Here is a 22,336-nt window from a genome sequence, read left to right on the forward strand (position 1 = left end):
TGTGTGAATGCTTACCACCGGTTAACAGTTTTTCCTTTAATTACAAATCACAGGAAAGCGAACGATCGTCTTCAAAAGATGAAGAAACTCAAGGTCAGTTGGTAGACATTAAGTGACTGTGTAACATCTTTTGAGTAAATAGGCAGTACTAAATAGCTTTACATCTAAACATACGAAACTAAATTGGACCAAAGCATGCAAAAATGCTATTAAGTGGCGTAAATTTGTCAATCAATGACAATAAAAAGCTTGTTTTTTCCTTGCTAAATGTTTAAAACAAAATCACTTTGTTGGATACAATTGTTGGCTAGTTACCTTGCTTTAAGACAGCTTTGTACAATTATTTATTTGTCACAGAAGCAATGGATACTACAACTACAACAAAAGACGACGATAACTACATTCAAAAAGAACCTGACCAAGACAAAACCAACCTAAATTCCTCTGAGGTCCCAAGCCCACCAGTGATGCTGTCCTCCTCCCAGAAGAACGAAGACCTTCCAACATCTAACGCCCCTCTAACACCCGCCACAACCTCCGACGCCTACTCGCGCTCCTGTCCCAACCTAGCGGCTGTTTTTGGGCAAAATGCAGTGCCGCTAGAGGGCGCCAACGCCGATAAACAGGAGGAGCAGCGTCCCAAGGTGAAGAGGACTCGGATCCGATCCTGCCCGGTGGTGGAGAGTTCCAGGAGCCGAGCTTGCGTTGATCTCCTCACCAACTACGGTTTGGAGCAAGCTCTTCACTACGTTGAGAACCGAAGTCCGGAGAATCGAACCAAGGCAAAGTCGTTTCGTCAGATCGGCAAGAAATCGCCGCTTTACGATAGCGAAAGTAAGCCTGAGGAAATTAAGGATAACGATCCGCCCGCAGCGGACCAGGTTGAGGTTCATCCTGCAGCACAGGACCCGGTTCCTGAAGCTTTAGTTGTGGAAAAAAGCGGCGAAAATAAACCGACAGAAATTGTTGAGAAGTCGAAATTAGACGAGGTTGTTTCCTGTCAGTTTTGCGGCAAGGAGTTCACTGGACTCTGGATCCTAAAAGCTCATGAGGAAGTTTCCCACAACGTTTGCGTTCCAAGCAAAAAGATCCAGAAAGTGGCTAGCGCTTATTCCGACCAATTCTGGGACAAAATAAAAGACCAAAGCGAGCAGCCCAATCCGGAGCGCGAGGGTCCGACGCGTGGCGATGACGTCGAAACAGCGCCCTCCCAACCTCCGACCCTGCCGACCCGGATAAACGGCTTTGTCCCCGATCCGCAGCAGAAATCGATGGAGATGCAGCAACAGCTTCTTTTAAAGGCGCTCCTGAACTCGCAGGGAGGCGGTAACAATGGCGAACAGGGCAACTTCGTTGAGAGGATGAACCCGATGTTCGTTGGAGAAGCATCCTCCTCATCAAATGTCTTCTCGCAACCTCTTAATCTCTACTCGGCGCTTCTTCAAGTTCAAGCTCAATCCCTCGGACTCTCCCCGTTTCAATTCCTTGCCAACGCCGCCGCATCACAACAACTCCAGCAGCAGATCAACTTCGCAGGTCTCATGGGTCATCCGGACACGTCTTCTTCTTCCGCAGCTCCTCCGCCCAACTTCTTCGCCCCTCAAGCCCAAGGATTCGAGTCCTTTTCCAAGAAAGATCAGATGAAGATGACAGCATCCGCTCCACAACATCAGACCCAAGCTCCCGTTCTTGATCTTCCTCCAAAGAGACCTCGGACTCGGATCACGGATGACCAGCTGAAGATCCTCCGAGCAAACTTCGACATCAACAACTCCCCGAGTGAGGATCAGATAGATCAGATGGCATCCAGGACTTGTCTTCCTCCAAAAGTGATAAAACATTGGTTCCGGAACACTCTTTTCAAGGAGCGACAGAGATCCAAGGACTCCCCGTACAACTTCAACATTCCTCCCATCACGAGCTTGGAGGACGCCTACAAAACTCCAACCTCCGCTCCCAAGGAAGAGCAGATCTTCGCAGAGATCCCGACTCCGGTTTCCATCCCGGAGAAAGTGATTGAACCGACTCCTGAGAAACGGAGCGAGTCTATCTTCGCCTCCAGCTCTTCATTAATTCAGAAACCGGAGGTCCCGAGCATCCCTTCCCATAACACATCTTTACTCGCATCCAGAGAGGACATCATCAGAAGATTTGCAAACTCCGGACCTTCGATCTCCCAACAGCAAATCTCTACTCCCGAACAAACCATGATCCCTGTATCCTCCGAGAAGAGGAAGGAAGATCACGAGATCCTTTCCTCCAAGCTCCCAAAGGCTCCTCCATCAGCCGCATCCATCTACAGCTTCCCCAACCTCCAGGGATTCGATTCCAGCAGCAAGAACGACTCCTATTACTATGACAACAACACCTACTCCTCCGGGATAGACGGCAATGGTCTGATGACTTCCGGAGGAGCTTGTCGTCGTACTCCGAGGACGCGCTTCACCGACTACCAGCTCCAGGTCCTCCAGGATTTCTTCGACAGGAACGCTTACCCCAAGGACGATGATTTGGACAAGATGTCGCAAGCTCTCAACCTCAGCACACGAGTCATCGTCGTTTGGTTCCAGAACGCGCGGCAGAAAGCGCGGAAGAATTTGGAGCAACAGCAGCAACACCAACATCCGGACACGGATGTGAAGTCATCCAGGAGTAGCGATCTTCTTCCTGCTCTTATAGAGGCTCCAGCCACGGTTGTCAAGGCGCAGACAGTCGCCCTTAATGACGGCGTGGAGGACCTTGCTCGTCGCGCTTTGAGCGAAGTGAGCAAGACAATCGGAAGACGATCGGATGCGAGCGAAGAGAGCAAATCTCCTCCTCATCAGCAGCAGTCGTTTCCGTGCCAGTACTGTGACGTCATCCTGACGTCATCGGACGCGTGGAAGCAGCACCACCAGCGTCACGTGACCGCGATGACGTCGATGTTCGAGCAGTATGGGATGATGTACATGCAGGGACTCGCTGGTGGAGTTTCGGAGGAGAAGATCGCTCCGGATGCTCCCTCCTCTTCTTTCTCGGAGCAGAAGAAGAGCTGGAATAATGCAGATGCTAAGCTCCCTCTTGAGCTGCTTAACTCCAGCTTCTCGGCTCCCAAGAGGAAAGGGAGCATCTCCCCTCCTTATTCATCTTCTTCAACCAGCCCCCTCCAGGACTCGCCAGCAGCTTTCAAGCCAAAGAGTAAGTGGAGTTTTTACGTTAAATTGATTTTCATAAGACCATGTTGGTTTTTATCACAGTAAGCTGCTTTTCTTATTTCTGTTAAACTTGTTAACAGGTACGTAGCTCGATTAAGGGTGCAAACAATTATTTTAGTAGATTTTTTAAAGTAAGAAGAATTTTACGTTAAGCAAGGTTGATTTGTTTACAGTAACAGTTTTTTTTTTTTTTTTTTTTTTTTTTTTTCTTTGAAGTTATTTCGATAGCTGAGGCCAGATTTGGGCAAACTTGATTTGGAAAAACATATCCACGAGTTTGTCTTCGCCCTTAAACCCAATTAATTACAAATGGGCCAAGCATAAACAAGATTTTCAGATAAATCTAAATAATTTTATAAGTGCTGAACCAATTTTACGTGACTGAATAACAAGCCGATTTATTATTGCTCGCCTTAAATCTTTAAGATGTAACTAATTCAACTGGACTATACCCACTTTTCATAATTTTCTAACACGAACTTTTATCTAAAGACACATTTGACGACAAAGATTCTCCGATGTCGAGTCACAAAGATCCCAAGCGACTGCGAACCACCATAACACCGGAACAATTGGAGTTCCTCTACAAGCAGTACCTCGTGGATTCGAGTCCCAGTCGGAAGATTATTGAACAGATCTCGGAGGTTGTTGGCCTCAAGAAGAGAGTGGTACAGGTACGTGGAGAAGACGTGAGTTGGACGTTTTATTGCAAAAGTTTTACACAAATAACTAAGTTTTTCGTTAGGAAATGTAGGGTTTTATTCTAAAAAAGTTTGCTATTAATTTTATCCAAAATTTTTGCACTTAAATTTGTTTTTAATGGAAATTCTCATTGCTTCATTCTCACCATAGTCTCTCTCATAACTCTAATTTCAAACCTGGCATTCCAAGTGTTTTGGTTTAATACTGTTTTTTTGTTTTATTTTTAAATATCAAACGAACGACTGCAAACAAACAATAGCTGAATCGTTTGCATTAATGCTCGTTTTTTCTGCAATTCCCCTGTGTTCCTTTTTTACCCAAGTTTAAATTCGAAAAGTTCTATAACAGCTGATTTGAACGTTGTAATTCCTTGGTTCTTCGTAGAAATGTTTAAAGCGTAAAAGATTATATGAATTATAGGTATGTACTTAGAAAGCAATTAAGTTTGGCAAGTAAGATTTATTTTCTTAAAAAAAATGCAGATTTTTTTAAAAACTTTCTGTAACTGAAAAAATTCAAAATTACATTAAAATATTAAACTTTGGCAAACAATGAAATTTTTTCTAAAATGACTTCACAAAATGATGTCATAGAGACTAATCTAAAACAACTAACCTAAATTTCGCAGGCATAGCGTATTTTATTTTGGCAAAGACGGTGTAAAAACACAATTTCAGGATAACTTACCGGTCCCTTTTGTATCAGGTCTGGTTCCAGACCGTGAAATAATTATAAAAATTGACAAAACTAGAAAGATATAATTATTTTAACATAGCAAAGAGACGCCATCTTGTTTTATGTCTGGTTACAGACCAAGTGAAATACTTGACAATCTAAAAAGATTCAACATAGCTAATACAGATCAGGTGAAATCATTGTCAAAACTAGAAAGATAGAATATTTCAACTTCACTAAGCAGACGCCATATTGTTTTATTAGTTATAAAGAGGTTTCTTCCGACAATTATTATTTCTGTGCCGACGTTTCGATAACCTATCCAGGTAATCTTCATCAGGGCATATAAACTTGTAACCTTGCAGAGGTATATATACAGTGAAGAAAAACGAGGTTAGTTAATTTGCCCTGATGAAGATTACCTGGATAGGTTATCGAAACGTCGGCACAGAAATAATAATTGTCGGAAGAACCCTCTTTATAATTAATATAATGCCTGGCAAGCAACAGTATTTTCATATTGTTTTAGGTCTGGTTACAGACTAAAGTGAAATACTTGACTAAACTGGAAAGATAGCATATTTCTAACCGGCCGTTTTTGATTTTGTTCCAGGTTTGGTTCCAGAATACACGAGCTCGCGAGCGCAAAGGCCAGTTCCGTTCTTCTGTCGCCCGATGTGCAACCGGCCAGATCTCGCAGTACAAATTCTGCCACCTGTGTAGAATGGCTTGTCGTAGTAAGGTCGAACTCGACTCTCACATGCAACTAAAGCACGGGCAGGAGGGGACTCTACCTGGTGGGGTTTCACCGGGAGGGGATGCACCCCCGCCCGAGAAGAGGGTAGGTTTCGGGAATTGTGGAAAAATGTACTACTTTAAGTTAAATTATACGACTCATGTTTTGTAATTTTCGACCAGTCTGCTCACATAATTAACAATTTTTGTTTAGGAAAATACCATTTTTTCTAAATATTTTTCTAAATCAAAACTTTAACTGTTTCTTTTTTGACATTAGTGATAAATTGAATATGCAGTTTTACACCAATTTGAGTATTTAAGGCCTTATATTTTGATATGATTTCGCTTGTTTTTCAATAGACTTTTATGACCTCATAACTCAAACACAGCAGTTTTCGAGAACTATGCTCGTTGCGCAGTAGAGTTTCTGTTTAAATCTTTCAACATTTTTTTTCAAACTTTCATATTTTTCTTTCAGTTCAAACCCAACGAGTCGCCCATTTCCACCCTCACAAACTCTGACGTCATAAAGCAAGACAAGAGAGTCGATTATTTCCCAATAAAGCAGGAAATGTCGCCCAACAGCTCCACCCAGCGACCAGTCGTTACAACGGGGAACCCCCTTTTTGGACAAGGTTTGTTGAGGACAATTCTAACTTCGGCCTCTACTTTGCTTTGTTTTTCAAAGTGTCTTATTTTAACTGTAATACCATGACGAACCTAAGTTTGTGGCGCATTGCAGTGCTTAAATTATACAAGGATAATCTTCGTCTTTTATACATTTTTTTAAATAAATAGATTACTAAAGGTTCAAGTCTTAGGGTTCGAAATACTTGAGTTTTTTAAGCTTTACTTTAGCGAGCACTGCAAAATGTTACAAGACGAAAAATATTTTTATAAATATGTACAAATATAAATGACAAACAGCTAACTTTTTGCTCCTATAACATAAGCACATTACACAAAATCATTGTATTTAATAAACCATTTTTCAGTCGCCCAAACAGCTTAAATTTCACGGTATTATGTTAAGTACAAATTTACTTCTAAAGTTCCACAACGTGAAAACATTTTAATAAAAAACAAGGAAAACATATGAATATAAAAATGAAACGAATATAATGCACAGTTTTATCCCAAAAATATGCAAGTTTGTCATAAAACTTTTACACAAAAATAATACCGTTTTTTCACTTTCCAGAATCTTCGAATGACGTCAACAACAACAACGTCATCAGCCATCACGTGACGTCGTCGTCCAATCAGGTGAGCCCAATGTACGGGGTGACGGCCGACATCCAGTCCAAGTTGGCCTCGTTGTACAACCGGGACTTCCCCGGCGCCTTCAGGCCCGCCACCACTAGCGGCGCTCTTGCTCCGACCAACCGAGTTTCGAGTCCGGGGAATTCCCAGAGCAGCGGTGCTTCCCCCAAGCTGGAAAGTGCGGCTTATTCGTCGGGAATTGTGACGCAACAGTCGAACAACGCTTTCGTCACAAACGCACCGAACTTCAGCCACTCCAACGTCGGTGAAGTGACGTCATTTGTGATGACGCAATCTGGACCGGCGACTAGTAGCGCTGTGGGGGATTTACCCATGTTTGCAGGTTCGTTTTTTAAAAATACTTTTTCAAATACGTTTAGTTTTATATTTTTGTCAATTTGTTAATGCGAAAATTTAATAGAAAAATGTATATTTGAAAGTGGACAGAGTTCATAGGTTCGTATTTTAAAAACTTTGTTTGGTTTGATTTTTCTATAATTTTTTTATCTTTTGTCTACCTTTTATGTAACATCTTCCATATTGGATTGTAATACGAATTTTGTAATATTTTTAACGAATTGACATAAAATTCTGGAAAAGATTTCTGTTCAATGGTCTAGATTGTAAACCATAGTAAACGCAAAATAACTAAAAGTATAAGGTACATATTAGAGCCGCATTTTGCCCACTTTAGGTATAATTTGTTTAGTAACACTTGTTTTATTCCACAGAAGGTAGTTTATCGAGTACACCATCAAAGCGCTACAGAACTCAGATGAGTAGCAGCCAAGTTCGCGCCCTCAAGAGTTGCTTCAAAACCTGCAAAACTCCGAGTTTAAACGAGTGCGAAATTATCGGATCTGAACTCGGTTTGGCCAAACGAGTAGTCCAGGTGAGTTGAGTAATAATAAGCTGTTTTTAACTAATCAAACAAATAGATTTTTACCAAATTTTTTATTGGAAATTGAAAAAAATTTGAAAATTGAAAAATTGTAATCATTTACTTTTTTTGTTGTTTTTTCGGGCAGAAAAAAATCTTTCCGGGTATTTTTTTAATTCTGACTCAATAACAAAAAGAAATATTTTAACGTTAATTAAATTGCCTGGATATTCATAACGAAGGTTTAGTTTATTCATTTTTTATGCATTTATTTTAATTGCGCCTGATTGTAGACTGCTGCCCCATTAGGTTTACGAGTGAAACTATTTCAAACTTGCTTCCATTTATTTATATTTTTTTTCATGCAAGTGACATACATTAACTTCACCAAACTTTCCACCAATTTTTTCCCCAAATCGAACCGCCTTTCTGTCCAGGTCATGAACGTCATGAGTTGAGCCCATATCGTTAATGTAATTTTAATTCCTCGAATTGCAACACACTTTTATGAATTCATATATTTTTTTAATCTGGTGACTTTTGTCGTTTTTACATTCTCTAATTTCCATAAGTTCAAAAATTTCCATATTCTTCAATCCCGGGTAAATTGAATTGATGCTTTTATCACCTGTTTTAAAAAGTAGGTTGGCGCAACTGCTAGCAGAAGTTTATGAACAAAACCAAATATTTTGTCCGTTTTTTTCTTCAAAGTTTTTCCAAGCGGATTTGATCGCGCTTTAAAATCCACAACAATATTTTTCTCCTAATTAAACCATTTTTTTCTGGTTCCAAAAGGTCTGGTTCCAAAACTCTCGTGCCAAAGACAAGAAATACAAGTTGAGTCGAAATCTTCCCGAAACCTCAGGCTTGGACGAGTTCACCGTGAAAATGTGCGACCTGTGTTTTCCTGCGACGCACTTCGCAACGCAGCAGCAGGCGCGCGAACACACTTTTTCACGCCCCCATCTTCAACGCCTACTCAAGCACATGGACTACGACACCTCGGGTAGGCTTTTTGCGTGTGACGTCATAAATGATGACGTGGGAATAATGTCACTGAAAAAGAATTTGTTTATATGTGGTGAACGATTTTATTTTTTATTCAAACCCTCGTTTTGCATTTTTTTTTGTGTTTTTATTTGCCTAGAACTTGAAAAATTAAACGTTATTCAACTTTATCGACTAAGCTAAGTAAAGTATTTGCTAGATCCACGATGAGATTTAGATTTTGTGGCATACAGAAACAAAATTAGAGTTATAAAACACTATTTTTTCAAACAGGATAATATAACCAATCGGTACCAATGTCGCTGAAATTTGCATTATTATCATCAGATTGATGTACAATGATTACAATTAAGACGCAGAACTCGAGAAATCTATTATTTTTTTATATTTAGCGCACTAATTTTTCGAAGTGGATTTTAAATCTATTTTTATTTTCTAAAAAAAGGAGAAAGAAAACTTAGTCTGCCATAACCCCTGGTGTACTAATCATACGTAAGCCGTAATCGTTGATCAAAAAGCAGCTTCAGAAGGTCTAGATCACAGTTGTTAACACACATATGTGTGTGCATCTTTCATACTGTGTTTTATAGCGATAACAGCAACTTAACAAAACTTTACTTAATTTTAACAGGATCCAACGCTTCACAAAACAGTCCCACGTCATCATACGATAGCTCAGACGCTTCCAACCATTCTGGACAGCTCTCTCCGCCAATGGGAAGGCCCGAAAGCGGCCCCGCCCCCTTCTCGGCCAATGACACGCAGCTGAGCGGGCACGTCACGCTGACACTAGGTCGCGTCAACGAGCGTGGGAACTTTCACCCGGAAAGCGGAAGTGCGAGCGAGAGAAGGCTCGACAGCGCCGCCAGCGACGGAAATACACCGAAAAACAAAACACCGAAAGGTAAGCGACCGATTGTTAAGTGTTTTCTTGTAAATTAAAAGTTATATATCAGAATTTGTGTTTGTAAGACAAAAAATACCCATGTATTTCGTAAAATTGAATAAAAGTTTCAGTTTTAAGTAACTCATTTCTAATATTGAATCAGAAAATCATTGTTTGGCTGAAGTTTAAGTCAGCATTAAATTAGGAATGCGATGCGACGAATCAAACATGTCATCGTAATTTACCCGGAAATGTTGTTACTTCAGTTCATCATGATGACTTAATCGTATCACACAGATGGCGTTTTAATCGTTTTTAAACATTTATCTTTTAAAAACTTAGTAAACCAACTATTTCAGCATTACGAAATAACGAGTATCTAAAAGCTACTCACCCCCCAAAAAAAATTATTTAAAAACCGCTAAACATAGTTTTGCTAAAAACTCAATATGTAAAATATTGTATTTGTTCACAGATGAAGGGGATTCCCCAGTTGAAGGTGCTCGTCTTACTTTGAACCGAGCAGATTTGATCGAACAATATCAGCAAGCTGTTCAGCAAATGCTCGCAAAACAACAGCAGGTATTCACTTGCACCTGTTCTTTGGAAATATTCATTATTTTTTTAAATATACACCAAGATTTCAATTAAACTCTCATACACCCCCCCCCCCCCAAAAAAAAAGTAGCCCACGTTAACCCAAATTTTACTGCTCTTCTGGAAAGTCTCAAACCGCTTAAAGTCCTGGTATTTGTGCCTTAGTTACCCCTTACCTTTTTATTCTGACAATTTAAAAGACGCCGCCTTGTATTTGCGTCACCTTGCTAATTATGACGTCATAATTGCGCAGGAAGGAGGCTCGAATCAAAACGAAGCCGACAGGAACGTAAACTTGCAGCAAATGCAGCACGCCTTCCAGAAGTCTGTATATCAGGTAAAAAACGCTGCCTGTGCACTGCTCGGTGTATCACGTTTGTTCTTAATGCGAACGAATGAAAATATCTCCTAAAAATATTATTTTTAATCGTTAAAAAATCAGTGTTTTTCGATAATGCGGCTTTAAACTACTGTTAACGAAATTGAGTAAAAATTGTCTCATAAAATTTTGTAACTTAATTTACTTGATTAATTATGTTGTTCAACGCAGAAAATATAAATAATTTAAAAAATACAATAGTAAACTTGAAAATAATCGTTCAGCTTACAATAATTTTACCAAAATATAGTTTGCCGCGGGCCGCATAGTTTGGCCCTATTGTAGGTGATTTCATGTCAATTGATTGGTCTTTATTAAATGAACGGGCCTATAGCCTATAGGATTTGAAATCTCGCTCACAACGGCTTACAATTACGCCGGCAGATTTTTGGTTATTATTACATTTTTTTACTTTTTTGTGAAAATTCATACGTGCAAAGAGTTAATTATATGCACCAAGCTAAGTGGGTCTTTCTTGAAAACTTATGGATCCGACCCGATAGTAAGTCTTTATAAGTGTACAGCAATTTATTAAGGTAAAAATTATCGCCAAACACTTACAAGTAACCCACAAAATGAGCTCCTACCGCTACAAGGTATTAACACCAACTGCAGTAAGGACAACTACAATGTCGAGGCACCATGTGCTCAGTGACCTTTGACCGCAAGTCATAGAATGATTACACAATTAAATAGGCCATAAAGCACTTACATCGAATTGCGCTTAAGCAAACTCACTGTTAATCTTAACATTTCTTTCCACAGATGCTTCAACTTTCCCAGTCGTCCGCTGCAGACCTCAGTGAAAAGTGACCTTCAGGTAAACACTTTATATAAACTGGATGGAGAAAACGTAAATAGTAAACATCAATAAATTGACAGAAATTAAAAAGTGAAAAAAATAATAAAAAATAAAATGTCGAATCTTGATATTTGCTTAATATGCCTTTTTAGTTAAAGTTTCATTAAATTTTTTTAGTTATAATAAAATATAATAATTAGAAATAAAATTTAATGCGATTTATTTTTGCAGAAATTGTTCCGTGAGCATTTTCTTCACACCAAGAATGTTCCAAGTTCCACTGAAGACTAGTTGTATTATTTCTTTGTTATTTTACCATTTTTTTGTGCCCACGCTTATTACATTTCACCCATTACGAACATTTAGCTAGCCTCGAATTTTTTTGATATCTTTTTAGCTTTTATGACATCACTAACACAGTTATTACGTCACACACATACGCATTGTTATATTTTCTGCTAGTATTAGCTTTCTTTATGACGTCATCTATTACACCCACTGTATTATTATTATCATCATTATTACGTCATCCTTTGTTTTCACGAGCTCGTCGCTGCCACATTTTTCTTATGACGTCACGCAATACGCAAGTGACGTCATTCAACGTTGATCGTCATCAATTTATTTCTAGACCAATCATTCCGATCACCTTACGTCAACAACCTGCATTGTTACGTCATTATTGTTCATCCCGAATCGACATAATGCAATAAAATCCCTAAAAATGCAGTTTTTTGTGCCGAATAATGTTTTCACTTTGTACAAATTTTATTTTCACACTTTTTTGCAGTAATAATGATTATTTCTTGTCATCTCACGTTTAACGAATATTGTTCACCTTTTTGCCACGTCATTGGTACAAAAAGCAGTGACGTCACAATTGAAAGTGTTCCGTCCACACGCGATGCCTTGTGACGTCACCATGATCGCTAGTAAATCGTATTTTATGTTTATTGACGTCATCATCCACAAGTAGTGTCAGTTTCGTCATCGCAGTAGTAGTGCTCTTTTCCTGTACAATTGCCTATTTTGTTACATCACAGAAGTGCCTTACGTTGTTGGCTAACACGTCACACATATTACGTCACGATAGGTGCGTCATAATCATGTATTGTAGAGTCATAATCAAGTGTCTTTGATGATTCCCTGTTGTTTTGTGCACGATTTATATTGCTGAGTAATCACGTTTTACTCGCTAATAATAAAATCAACACAGATAAAGCATTTGTGTTAAAAGCAGCCGAGCATTTAAACCACAAGATATTAAATTCTTTTTTGGAAACTATTTTGTGCTATTGTAAAATTTACCTTTAAATGCAGTAGTTTTCTTCTAATTCAGTTATTTTTTGTCTGTTAAAATCAGCCGAACTTTAAATCATAATTTGTCAACGTTATTCGAAATTATATCTCAAGAAACCAACGTTAGAAACTACAAGTCATTAGATTCTCTTTGGGAAACTTGAAAAAAATTATTGTTAAATGTTTTAGTTATAATCTATTTAAGCTTTCAATTCTGTACAGTTTTTACTTCTCAACATTGCAGAGTTAGAACCGGGTTAAATCCAGCATTTTGTGCAATTGGAAGCAAAAAAGTTTTTCGGTCCTTGACGTTTTTTCAATCTTTGATAATTTCTACAAAATTATATTTTCATGGGGTAATTTACCGGATTTTTTTGTCACAAACCGGTTAGAACCGCCTTAAACTGGTTAAATCCAGTATTTTGTGCAATTGGAAGCAAAAAAGTTTTTCGGTCGAAATTGAAAATTTGGCAAGGCCTTGACGTTTTTTCAATTTTTGACAATATCTATAAAATTCAATTTTCATGGGGAATTTATCGGATTTTTTGTAGCAAACCGGTTAGAACCGCCTTAAACTGGTTAAATCCAGTATTTTGTGCAATTGGAAGCAAAACAGTTATTAGGTCGAAATTGAAAATTTGGCAAGGCTATATATAGCCTTGACGTTTTTTCAATTTTTGATGATTTCAATAAAATTCAATTTTCGTAGGGAATTTACCGGATTTTTTGTTGCAAACCGGTTAGAACCGCCTTAAACTGGTTAAATCCAGTATTATGTGCAATTGGAAGCAAAACAGTTATTAGGTCGAAATTGAAAATTTGGCAAGGCTATATATAGCCTTGACGTTTTATAGATTTTTGACAATATCTATAAAATTCAATTTTCGTGGGGAATTTACCGGATTTTTTGTAGCAAACCGGTTAGAACCGCCTTAAACTGGTTGAATCCAGTATTTTGTGCAATTGGAAGCAAAACAGTTTTTAGGTCGAAATTGAAAATTTGGCAAGGCCTTGACTTTTTTTCAATTTTTGACAATATCTATAAACTTCAATTTTCATGGGGAATTTATCGGATTTTTTGTAGCAAACCGGTTAGAACCGCCTTAAACTGGTTAAATCCAGTATTTTGTGCAATTGGAAGCAAAACAGTTTTTAGGTCGAAATTGAAAATTTGGCAAGGCTATATATAGCCTTGACGTTTTTTCAATTTTTGACAATATCTATGAAATTCAATTTTCACGGGGAATTTACCGGATTTTTTGTCACAAACCGGTTAGAACCGCCTTAAACTGGTTAAATCCAGCATTTTGTGCAATTGGAAGCAAAAAAGTTTTTCGGTCGAAATTGAAAATTTGGCAAGGCCTTGACTTTTTTTCAATTTTTGACAATATCTATAAAATTCAATTTTCATGGGGAATTTATCGGATTTTTTGTAGCAAACCGGTTAGAACCGCCTTAAACTGGTTAAATCCAGTATTTTGTGCAATTGGAAGCAAAACAGTTTTTAGGTCGAAATTGAAAATTTGGCAAGGCTATATATAGCCTTGACGTTTTTTCAATTTTTGACAATATCTATGAAATTCAATTTTCACGGGGAATTTACCGGATTTTTTGTCACAAACCGGTTAGAACCGCCTTAAACTGGTTAAATCCAGCATTTTGTGCAATTGAAAGCAAAAAAGTTTTTAGGTCGAAATTGAAAATTTGGCAAGGCTATAGCCTTGACGTTTTATAGATTTTTGACAATATCTATAAAATTCAATTTTCGTGGGGAATTTACCGGATTTTTTGTAGCAAACCGGTTAGAACCGCCTTAAACTGGTTAAATCCAGTATTTTGTGCAATTGAAAGCAAAAAAGTTTTTCGGTCGAAATTGAAAATTTGGCAAGGCCTTGACTTTTTTTCAATTTTTGACAATATCTATAAAATTCAATTTTCATGGGGAATTTATCGGATTTTTTGTAGCAAACCGGTTAGAACCGCCTTAAACTGGTTAAATCCAGTATTTTGTGCAATTGGAAGCAAAACAGTTTTTAGGTCGAAATTGAAAATTTGGCAAGGCTATATATAGCCTTGACGTTTTATAGATTTTTGACAATATCTATAAAATTCAATTTTCGTGGGGAATTTACCGGATTTTTTGTAGCAAACCGGTTAGAACCGCCTTAAACTGGTTAAATCCAGTATTTTGTGCAATTGGAAGCAAAACAGTTTTTAGGTCGAAATTGAAAATTTGGCAAGGCTATATATAGCCTTGACGTTTTTTCAATTTTTGACAATATCTATGAAATTCAATTTTCACGGGGAATTTACCGGATTTTTTGTCACAAACCGGTTAGAACCGCCTTAAACTGGTTAAATCCAGCATTTTGTGCAATTGGAAGCAAAAAAGTTTTTCGTTTGAAAAAAAAAATTGCCAAGGCTTCGTATTACACTCATATCCCTCAGAATTCTGTATTTATTCGCAATTGAAGGTCCTGAGCAGAAACACATCCTTTCCAGCTCGAGCTACCGGTTCGTTTTTTTCGATGCGAGATATGGATTTGTTCCTTTCAACTAGGTCTTTATTTGCAGGTAGTATTGTTAAAAGTTAGAATCATTCATTTTTTGTAATAAATCATTGTTTCACAATGTGTAGGCTACTACATTTGGATTTCTGTGTCTTTTTCTATTTCATGCACGTCAAAAAAATACAATTCTTGATGTTTGAGGCTTGGGTCGTGAGATGTTCATTAAACTCAGATTTGGGTCGCGCTCAAAAAAGTTTGAGAACCACTGACTTAAACTAATCAATTAGCGAACGCCGCCTGTGGTCACTTGATAAATTGTTTTAGCTTTAGGTTTCACCTTAGTCAGTCACTCTTTCAAGTTTATGATGTTGTTACTTTGTGTTATAAACAATTCTGCATTATAATGTACGTGTTTTAGGAAATCTACTAACAGGGTTAAGATTTATTGGAGAATAAGTTAAGTTAATGTAAAAATGTAATTAAGCAGATATGCAAGCATTCTAACAAATCTAAAACTAATTTTTGTAGACAACAAAAAAGTGTGCAGCAACAGATATTGGCGAGCTTTTTTTGGATTTACAATTCTGTACATTTTTAAACACAGTCAAGTTTATTTATTCATAAACTTTGTTAATTGTATAATTTAGTTTCAGCAGTTCAAGCTTTTGAGTACGTAACTATTAGCATTGTGATGTAACACTTCATTTAATCAGCCCACTTTTTACGATCAGACTGTAATAAAGATTTTTTACCATAAAAAAGCACTTTTTAAGAATGTCAACAGCGAAAAGGTAGTGGTTTACTAACTGCTGCTAAAATGCCGAAAAAAACAGAAGAGAATCAAGGATATTTGAATGTCTAAAGGAGTATGTTCTTGCCGAAACCGCTAACTTTTGCCTACCATGTCTATATGCTGCAATTTTTGCATGGCTTGGTTGGTTTGATTCGTTTTTTGCCAAAATCAATCGCAAACTATCTGCTGGTTATCGTCAAGTTTTCATTCATAGCTTTACTGGGATTTGCCGCCTGGGTTCGAAATTTCACCGACAACCAGTTTGCGAGTTGGTTCATCTTGTCAGTTGCTGTCGGATATAGCGTGCAGAAATTGTGCTATTGGATATCGGAGCAAGCAAAGTAAGTTTAGTAAACATAACTTAACTAAAAACGTATTTTTCTGTGTATTTGTCTATGTTTTTGTCCGTTTTAAGGGATTTAATTAGAATAAAGGCTATAAACTCTTCAAAGTGTCTGTTAAATTAGGCCAAACTGCCCTTGTTTAGGCAAAATTCGAATCCCTTTTATGTGTTTAAACGTCGAAAATGAACATTTTGCCTTTTTCTGTGTCTTGAATCGCGAAATGTCACATAACTCAAATTTACGTCGCACTGAAAAAGTTTTGGAATCACTGTAGTAAAAGTTAACCGGTCCGCGATGGCAGTGGCGTTGCCAGCCGAATATTTTTTTTGGGGGGGGGAGGGGGGCAAAAAGTTGGAATTTTTTGTTTAGCTTTTGTCATTGTGTTAACTGCCGTAACGAACACAAATAACAATGTTAGCAAACCGTTTCGAGCAGCAACTGACTGAGTGTTACCGCAATACTTAAAAAACATTCAAAGAGCAAAATCTGTCTAAAAGTAGTAAAACTATACATTATTGTATAGCAAACGTAATAATAACTACATCGTTTGTGACGAAACAGTGAATAACAATTGAAGGTGTGGCATGCCAGTGGTCGACTGTTGTGGAGTACTGCTGATAAATGCTTAAAAAAACAAATAATTAAGAATAAAATATTTATAAATTTCCTGGCTACGCCTATGGGCGATCGCCAGGCCTTACATTTATCCAGCCCTCTGTCAATAAAGTGTAGTGAACCCTGGACCAGACGAATTAGTAGTTTTTTTGAAAATCTGCCAAAACTCTGTAGACCTGTAGAGTCAGCTTCAGAAAACGACCGATTTGAGCGCGAAGTGGAAACACATAAGAGCATATGCAGGACACTGGAGTACGTGAGGGCCGCACTGGAGACAAAGTCTCTGGTGGAAATGCAGGCAGAGAAACACCAGGATGAGGTGCAAGCTGCTGCTGGGGTAAAATACAAGGCTGCTGATATTCAACGTCGAATTGAGATGCTGAATAATGAGAGCGACAGAATGGATGAACAACTCACAGAAACACGGTAAGCTAGCAGTTGTAACCAGGGAGTCGAACCGTTTCACTTTTCCGGTTCAGGTTCACATTTTTTTCGGAATCCGGTTCAGTTTCGGTTCGAAGAAATTTATAAGTTTCGGTTCAGCTCCGGTTCGACTAAATTTATTTTCAAAATTGGTTTATAAAGTTCTGTTTCATTTTCACAAAACTTTATGACTTTGTAAAATACAAGTTGTGACGTCATGCTAAAGTAAACCTATTTTTTTTTTACTGGTTCAGGTTTGGTTAAGATTCAACTTATTTTAAAATATTCGGTTCAGTTCCGGTTCGGCTCCTTAAAATCTTACATAAAACGATTCAGGTTCGGTTACGGTTCGTGAAAAATTGGCCCAAAACCGGTTCCTAAAGTTCCGGTTCGGCTCCCTGTTTAATTCAACTTTAAGTTATTAAAAACACGCGTAATTTTTAAGGGGAGGCCTATATTAGGTATTTAACACTTTTATTATATAAATGCATCGCGTAAAACTCGACCTATCAACAGTTTGTTTGTTTAACGACCGAAAGACAAATACAACCATTTAAAATTTATATTACATACATAGTGTTACAATTCAACCCACAAAAACGTATGTAGGACCAGTTTTTTTTTAAGGTTTGGTTTGGGTGACCGCTAAGTAGTTTTAAGAGACCACAAGTGTTTCATTTAAATACCAAAAAGTTGCAAGTCCAAAATTTGGGAAACCGCTGGAGAAATTTTGGGGACCGTTTTCGGACAACCAGTAATCGATTGGTCTTATGTTATTATAAACTTTTTCACACGTGTAGCCCTAATTTGCATATTTGATTTAAATAAGTTTATCCTTTTTTCAGATCGAAGCTCATCAGACGCCAAAATCACACAACTGTTACCCCTGAAGCTATAACGCCAAGCGCAAACGCCAAGTATGCTTCGATTTTTAAATTGTTTTAAGTTACCTTAAAATGTATAGTTGATCCTCGATTTTGGCATTTTTCGTCTAAATTTATTTTTTTAACCTATAATCTGAAATGATGAAAGTGATTCCTAAATCTATAAAAAGATTTGGACCCACACCATTTTTAATGTTTTAATGAATATGCTGTTGCTACCAGGCATATTAAATATATCTTGAAAATAAGTTTTTCTGGTCATTTTTTGTAAAAAAAACAGAAGGGCTTACTTTCAGTATATTTCACTATTGTCTTTCTAGACCAGCGGTTCTTAACCAGTGGGCCATGCCTCACTGGTGGGCCATAAGAACATTTTAGGTGGGCCACAGACCAATTTAAAAAAGTTAGATTTGGTTTTATTTAGGTCACTATATTTAATTTTACTGGAATAATGGCTTGGGGAGAAATTAAAAAGGAATGTAAATTTATTGTTCAGCCGCAAGTATCTTACTAATGCAAATAATCTGTTTTGAAATATATGTTCTGCTGTGTTTTGTTCTAACCCTATTTTACGTTTTTTTTTTCCTTCATAAAAATTTATTGGGCCACAGATTTTTTTTGCAACGTAAATGGGGCCACGAAAAAAAAAAGGTTGAGAACCACTGGTCTAGAAAAATATTTTAATCAGGACATAAATGTGCCGTGATGTTCTCTGTTTTGCTATCAGCACTAAAAGTAACGTGGTGTCTTAAGCTTCATTTGTGTAAATATATATCGTCTTTACAGACAACTTTCAAGCGCGAACGATTCGTTTTACTCGAAACCGTTGGAAAAGACGGAGTCGAAAGGACACCACCTAGCGGAAAAAGATAAAAAAGAAAAACACCGCGTGGTGGCGTCATCGAACCCCAAGAAAGAAATATTTCGAAGTTTGCACCAAGAAAATAAAGCGCTGTTAGCTACAGTTGAGGTAGGTTGCGTGTAAGTTAATGTACAAAAAAGAAATACAACAATGTATTTTCATAATCTTTTTTCTTAAATACAGTTATATGACTAGACCTCGTTCAAATTTGCCTCAGATTTTATCTGTGAATAACTGGAATTGGCCACTAAGTCCGGTCCTTATTATCAAACCCCTACAAAACTAACACCTATTTTTAGCAAACAGTTTTAATAATGTAATTCTTAAGGCTGCCCGTTTACACTACAGCTGCACTGAGCTGAGAAAAGCGTAATTTGCATTTAAATTCTATTGTGGCGAGCGTTTCACGCTTTGCTAAACTGCCCCGAGCTGCTATAGAAAAACATTACGTTTTGTCGCGATTTTTACGCCCAGCGCAGCTCACTGCAGCTGTAGTGAAAATAATTTCACGCCCTTTGCAGCTGTAGTGTAAACGGGCCTTAATAGACAATCTAAACTATTTTAGGTCGTTTTTTTAGCAATGTTTCCCAACCTTTTTTTACAGCGACACAAAAACATATAACAGCGCCTGGCGGCCAAAATAACTTTATTGAACATTTTGTAAACTTAAAATAAACAAAACAGAATTAAGACAACAGAATTTTTAAATATTCAAATGTAAATAATATGAGTAATGTGTAATAATTCATCGTAATGATTGTATAGTTAAATATGTTATGCTTCTTTAACGATAGGAACTATTATCTTTCTAGGACATCTATGCAAATTTATATTATGACATCATAGCAAATCAACAAAGAATCACAAAACTTGACAACCAGTATCTTGCAAGTTATAAAAGAGAAACTTTTCTGAGAATAGTGGACCGCATTTGTTTTGAAATTTCCGGGCTAACTAATTATAGCTAATCCACCCCTGTTACTAATCCTGTATACATTTTGAGTAAAGTTGAGTTTTTCGACATTTTGTTGGTACGCAACAAGATCATTGAAGCTCGAGGTGGTACGCAGTGAAAAAAAGGTTGACAACCACTGAAGCAAACCAATGTAGTCAGCGGCGCAATTAAATAAAACGGCCACCCAAATTTATGTAGCGACCCATAAGTTGAGGAACACTTCTCTAAAAGGTGTAGGCTAATATCATTAGCGGCAAAATAATAAATAAATAAAAACTAAGAAGTACTAGTCTTTGACATAATGCTAGATGAATATACTGTTGTTGCCAGGCATTATATTAATTATAAAGAGGATTCTTCCGACAAATATTTATTCTGTACCGACGTTTCGATAACCTATCCACGCAATATTCATCAGGGCATATTAACTAACCTCTATTTTATTAACTGTATATATACCTCTGCAAGGTTACAAGTTTATATGCCCTGATGAAGATTACCTGGATAGGTTATCGAAACGTCGGCACAGAAAAAATATTTGTCGGAAGAACCCTCTTTATAATTAATAATACTAGATATAAAAACAAAGCGCTTTATTGATAGCAAGTACGTTTAGGATCTAGTGAGTCCTGAAAAGCAACGAGAAAAGGAAAATGCAAGAGCTCTTGAGAGAGAAAACACGATGTTGCGGGCAACTGTTGAGGTATGGAACACAACACTGCTATTTGATGTATACATGGTAGATTTTCTTGTTTAGGGACTTAAAGGTGAGGCTGTGGATAAAAATAAACTTAGTGCGACTCCGGACAAATGTGTCATTTTGTCGAGTCCCGATTCAGGGTCCGACTTTACAGCTTATTTTTAACCCATTTTCTTAACTAAAATATGGTGGATATTTAGCAATCCAATAATGCATCCACCCACAATATATGGTTGAAAAATAGTACTTTACAAATTACAGTTGGCGTTCTTATCAGTTTCGAAATTTGCTAATGCGCATGCTTAAGGAAACCCTGCGGTATGGCCAAATGCGTGAGATCGAACCTCACCACATGCTAGTTGGTTTTCTAGTCTTGGCTTGCTTGCGAGAAAATTTTAAATTGATCAACTTATTTCGGTAAGCTCATCTGAGACTCCCGGTGGAAATTATTAAGTCAGTGGTTCCCAATCGGGGTGCCTCGGCGCCCTGGGGTACCATTTCTAATGCAAGGGTGCCAATAGGTATTTGAGAATTTTTAAGAATCTGATTTTTGTTCAATTGGTAAGCTTCTTGATAAAGCTATGTGTGTACGATTAGAGACCGTTATCAAATGACATTTTCTTACAAGTTTTAGGTTGATCGCGTTGTCCCGGTTCCATTTATAGCGACATTTCAGTAAAATACTCAACGAAAATTCCAGACGTGGGGCCGAAAATCTATTTATTATTTTTAAGGGGTGCCGTAAGCCATAAAAGGTTGAGAACCACTGGCTTAGGTAATAATGAGTAAGCAATTTTGGATTCCTGTAGAAAACAAAAGCTGCGTAATTCATTTTAAAGTTGATAAAAGTATCAACATACTCCTGTAACATAACTCCCAATCTCACAGCTCTATTTTGCCGCCCTTTTGTACAGATTATGACGAAACAGAGGAAGACAATGGTGGAGAAACTTGCAGAGTCACTCAAGCGTGTCAAAGTGCTCACAGAGGAGAAAGAGTTGCTCTCATCCAGATTAAGGAGAGAGGAAAAGAACAAAGGGATTGAGGAGAAGTACATTGGAGGAGAACTGAAGAACGTCAGTGACGTAACAGTGCTCTTTTGTTTCTTAGAATATTTTTATGCGTTTAGAAGTTCGTTATTTTTGGTTGCATGTTATTTTATATTGGCAAGTTTTTTTTTTATCTTCAATTCAAAGATTGGTAATATGAATTAATCGTTGTCGTCTATTTCTTTATTTTTTTAGTTTTAATATTTGTTTGAAATAATGTCTATTTGAAAAAAAAACTACTCCGAAATCAGCCAAACTTGCCAGCAGCGTAATATTGGTTGCCTTATTTTTTACATGTTGTTGTAAAATTTTAGAAAAACTAAAACACGTTAGTATATGCGTAAACAACTACATGCTGTTTTAAAAAGCATTTATGGACTGTTTAGTTTGTTACATTGCTGTGTTATTTTGTCAAATACCACTTTCTGTCTACATCCTTTGTGAAATTTCTTTACCTACAGTGTTTATTTTTTTCTGCCACATGACTTATTTAAGTGTCTTTTGTCACATATTTTAAAATCTGTTCAAACTATAAAGGCTTTTCTTAAAAATATATTAATCGTGTTCCAGTATTTGAAGTTGGCCAATTTAGCTTACATCTGTACTTTTTATTTTTAGTTGTCACACCGAATGCAGACCTCGCTTACTTCAGCGAGGGGCAAATTAACGAGGGTAGAAGAAACGCTCAGCAGCGACATCTTACGGAAAAGCAAATCAAGCAAAGAAAACTTGCCCAGCCGAGAAAAAGAAATGAACAGCAAAAACTAACGCATTTACA

The 22,336-nt window shown here is 37.4% G+C and overlaps 2 protein-coding genes across 4 annotated transcripts in view; both read left to right on the forward strand.

The window, feature by feature from the left end:
• LOC146162766 (zinc finger homeobox protein 4-like) overlaps positions 1–12,303 on the forward strand; it is a 69,221-nt gene extending 56,918 nt beyond the window's left edge. The window contains exons 21-33 of one of the 3 annotated variants that reach the window (XM_083383815.1): positions 54–93; positions 358–3,177; positions 3,687–3,883; positions 5,185–5,412; positions 5,788–5,944; positions 6,511–6,915; positions 7,304–7,464; positions 8,248–8,458; positions 9,092–9,364; positions 9,822–9,928; positions 10,197–10,280; positions 11,088–11,142; positions 11,356–12,303. In XM_083383815.1, the coding sequence (XP_083239941.1) occupies positions 54–93; positions 358–3,177; positions 3,687–3,883; positions 5,185–5,412; positions 5,788–5,944; positions 6,511–6,915; positions 7,304–7,464; positions 8,248–8,458; positions 9,092–9,364; positions 9,822–9,928; positions 10,197–10,280; positions 11,088–11,135 (4,731 nt within the window). In that variant the 3' untranslated portion in view covers positions 11,136–11,142; positions 11,356–12,303. The remainder of the gene's footprint in view (positions 1–53; positions 94–357; positions 3,178–3,686; positions 3,884–5,184; positions 5,413–5,787; positions 5,945–6,510; positions 6,916–7,303; positions 7,465–8,247; positions 8,459–9,091; positions 9,365–9,821; positions 9,929–10,196; positions 10,281–11,087; positions 11,143–11,355) is intronic. The other 2 variants (XM_083383817.1, XM_083383816.1) reach the window with 2 other exon arrangements.
• Positions 12,304–15,801: 3,498 nt separating this feature from the next.
• On the forward strand, positions 15,802–22,326 carry LOC146162767 (uncharacterized). The gene is made up of 7 exons (XM_083385299.1): positions 15,802–16,067; positions 16,860–17,111; positions 17,954–18,025; positions 18,779–18,962; positions 20,426–20,512; positions 21,424–21,585; positions 22,177–22,326. The coding sequence occupies exons 1-7, from the start codon at positions 15,802–15,804 to the stop codon at positions 22,324–22,326; spliced, it is 1,173 nt and encodes a 390-aa protein (XP_083241425.1).
• The last annotated feature ends 10 nt before the right edge of the window (positions 22,327–22,336 follow it).

The sequence above is a fragment of the Ascidiella aspersa genome, chromosome 3 (assembly GCF_963924565.1).
Source record: "Ascidiella aspersa chromosome 3, kaAscAspe10.2, whole genome shotgun sequence".
Classification (NCBI taxonomy): Eukaryota; Metazoa; Chordata; class Ascidiacea; order Phlebobranchia; family Ascidiidae; genus Ascidiella; species Ascidiella aspersa.

Excerpts from the sequence above, each read along its gene's own strand:
- LOC146162767 (XM_083385299.1), top strand. The coding sequence starts at position 15,802 with ATGTTCTTGCCGAAACCGCTAACTTTTGCCTACCATGTCTATATGCTG. Across the intron at positions 16,068-16,859 it reads TGGATATCGGAGCAAGCAAA|ACCTGTAGAGTCAGCTTCAG; the intron begins GTAAGTTTAGTA and ends AAAACTCTGTAG. Across the intron at positions 18,963-20,425 it reads CGCTGTTAGCTACAGTTGAG|GATCTAGTGAGTCCTGAAAA; the intron begins GTAGGTTGCGTG and ends AAGTACGTTTAG.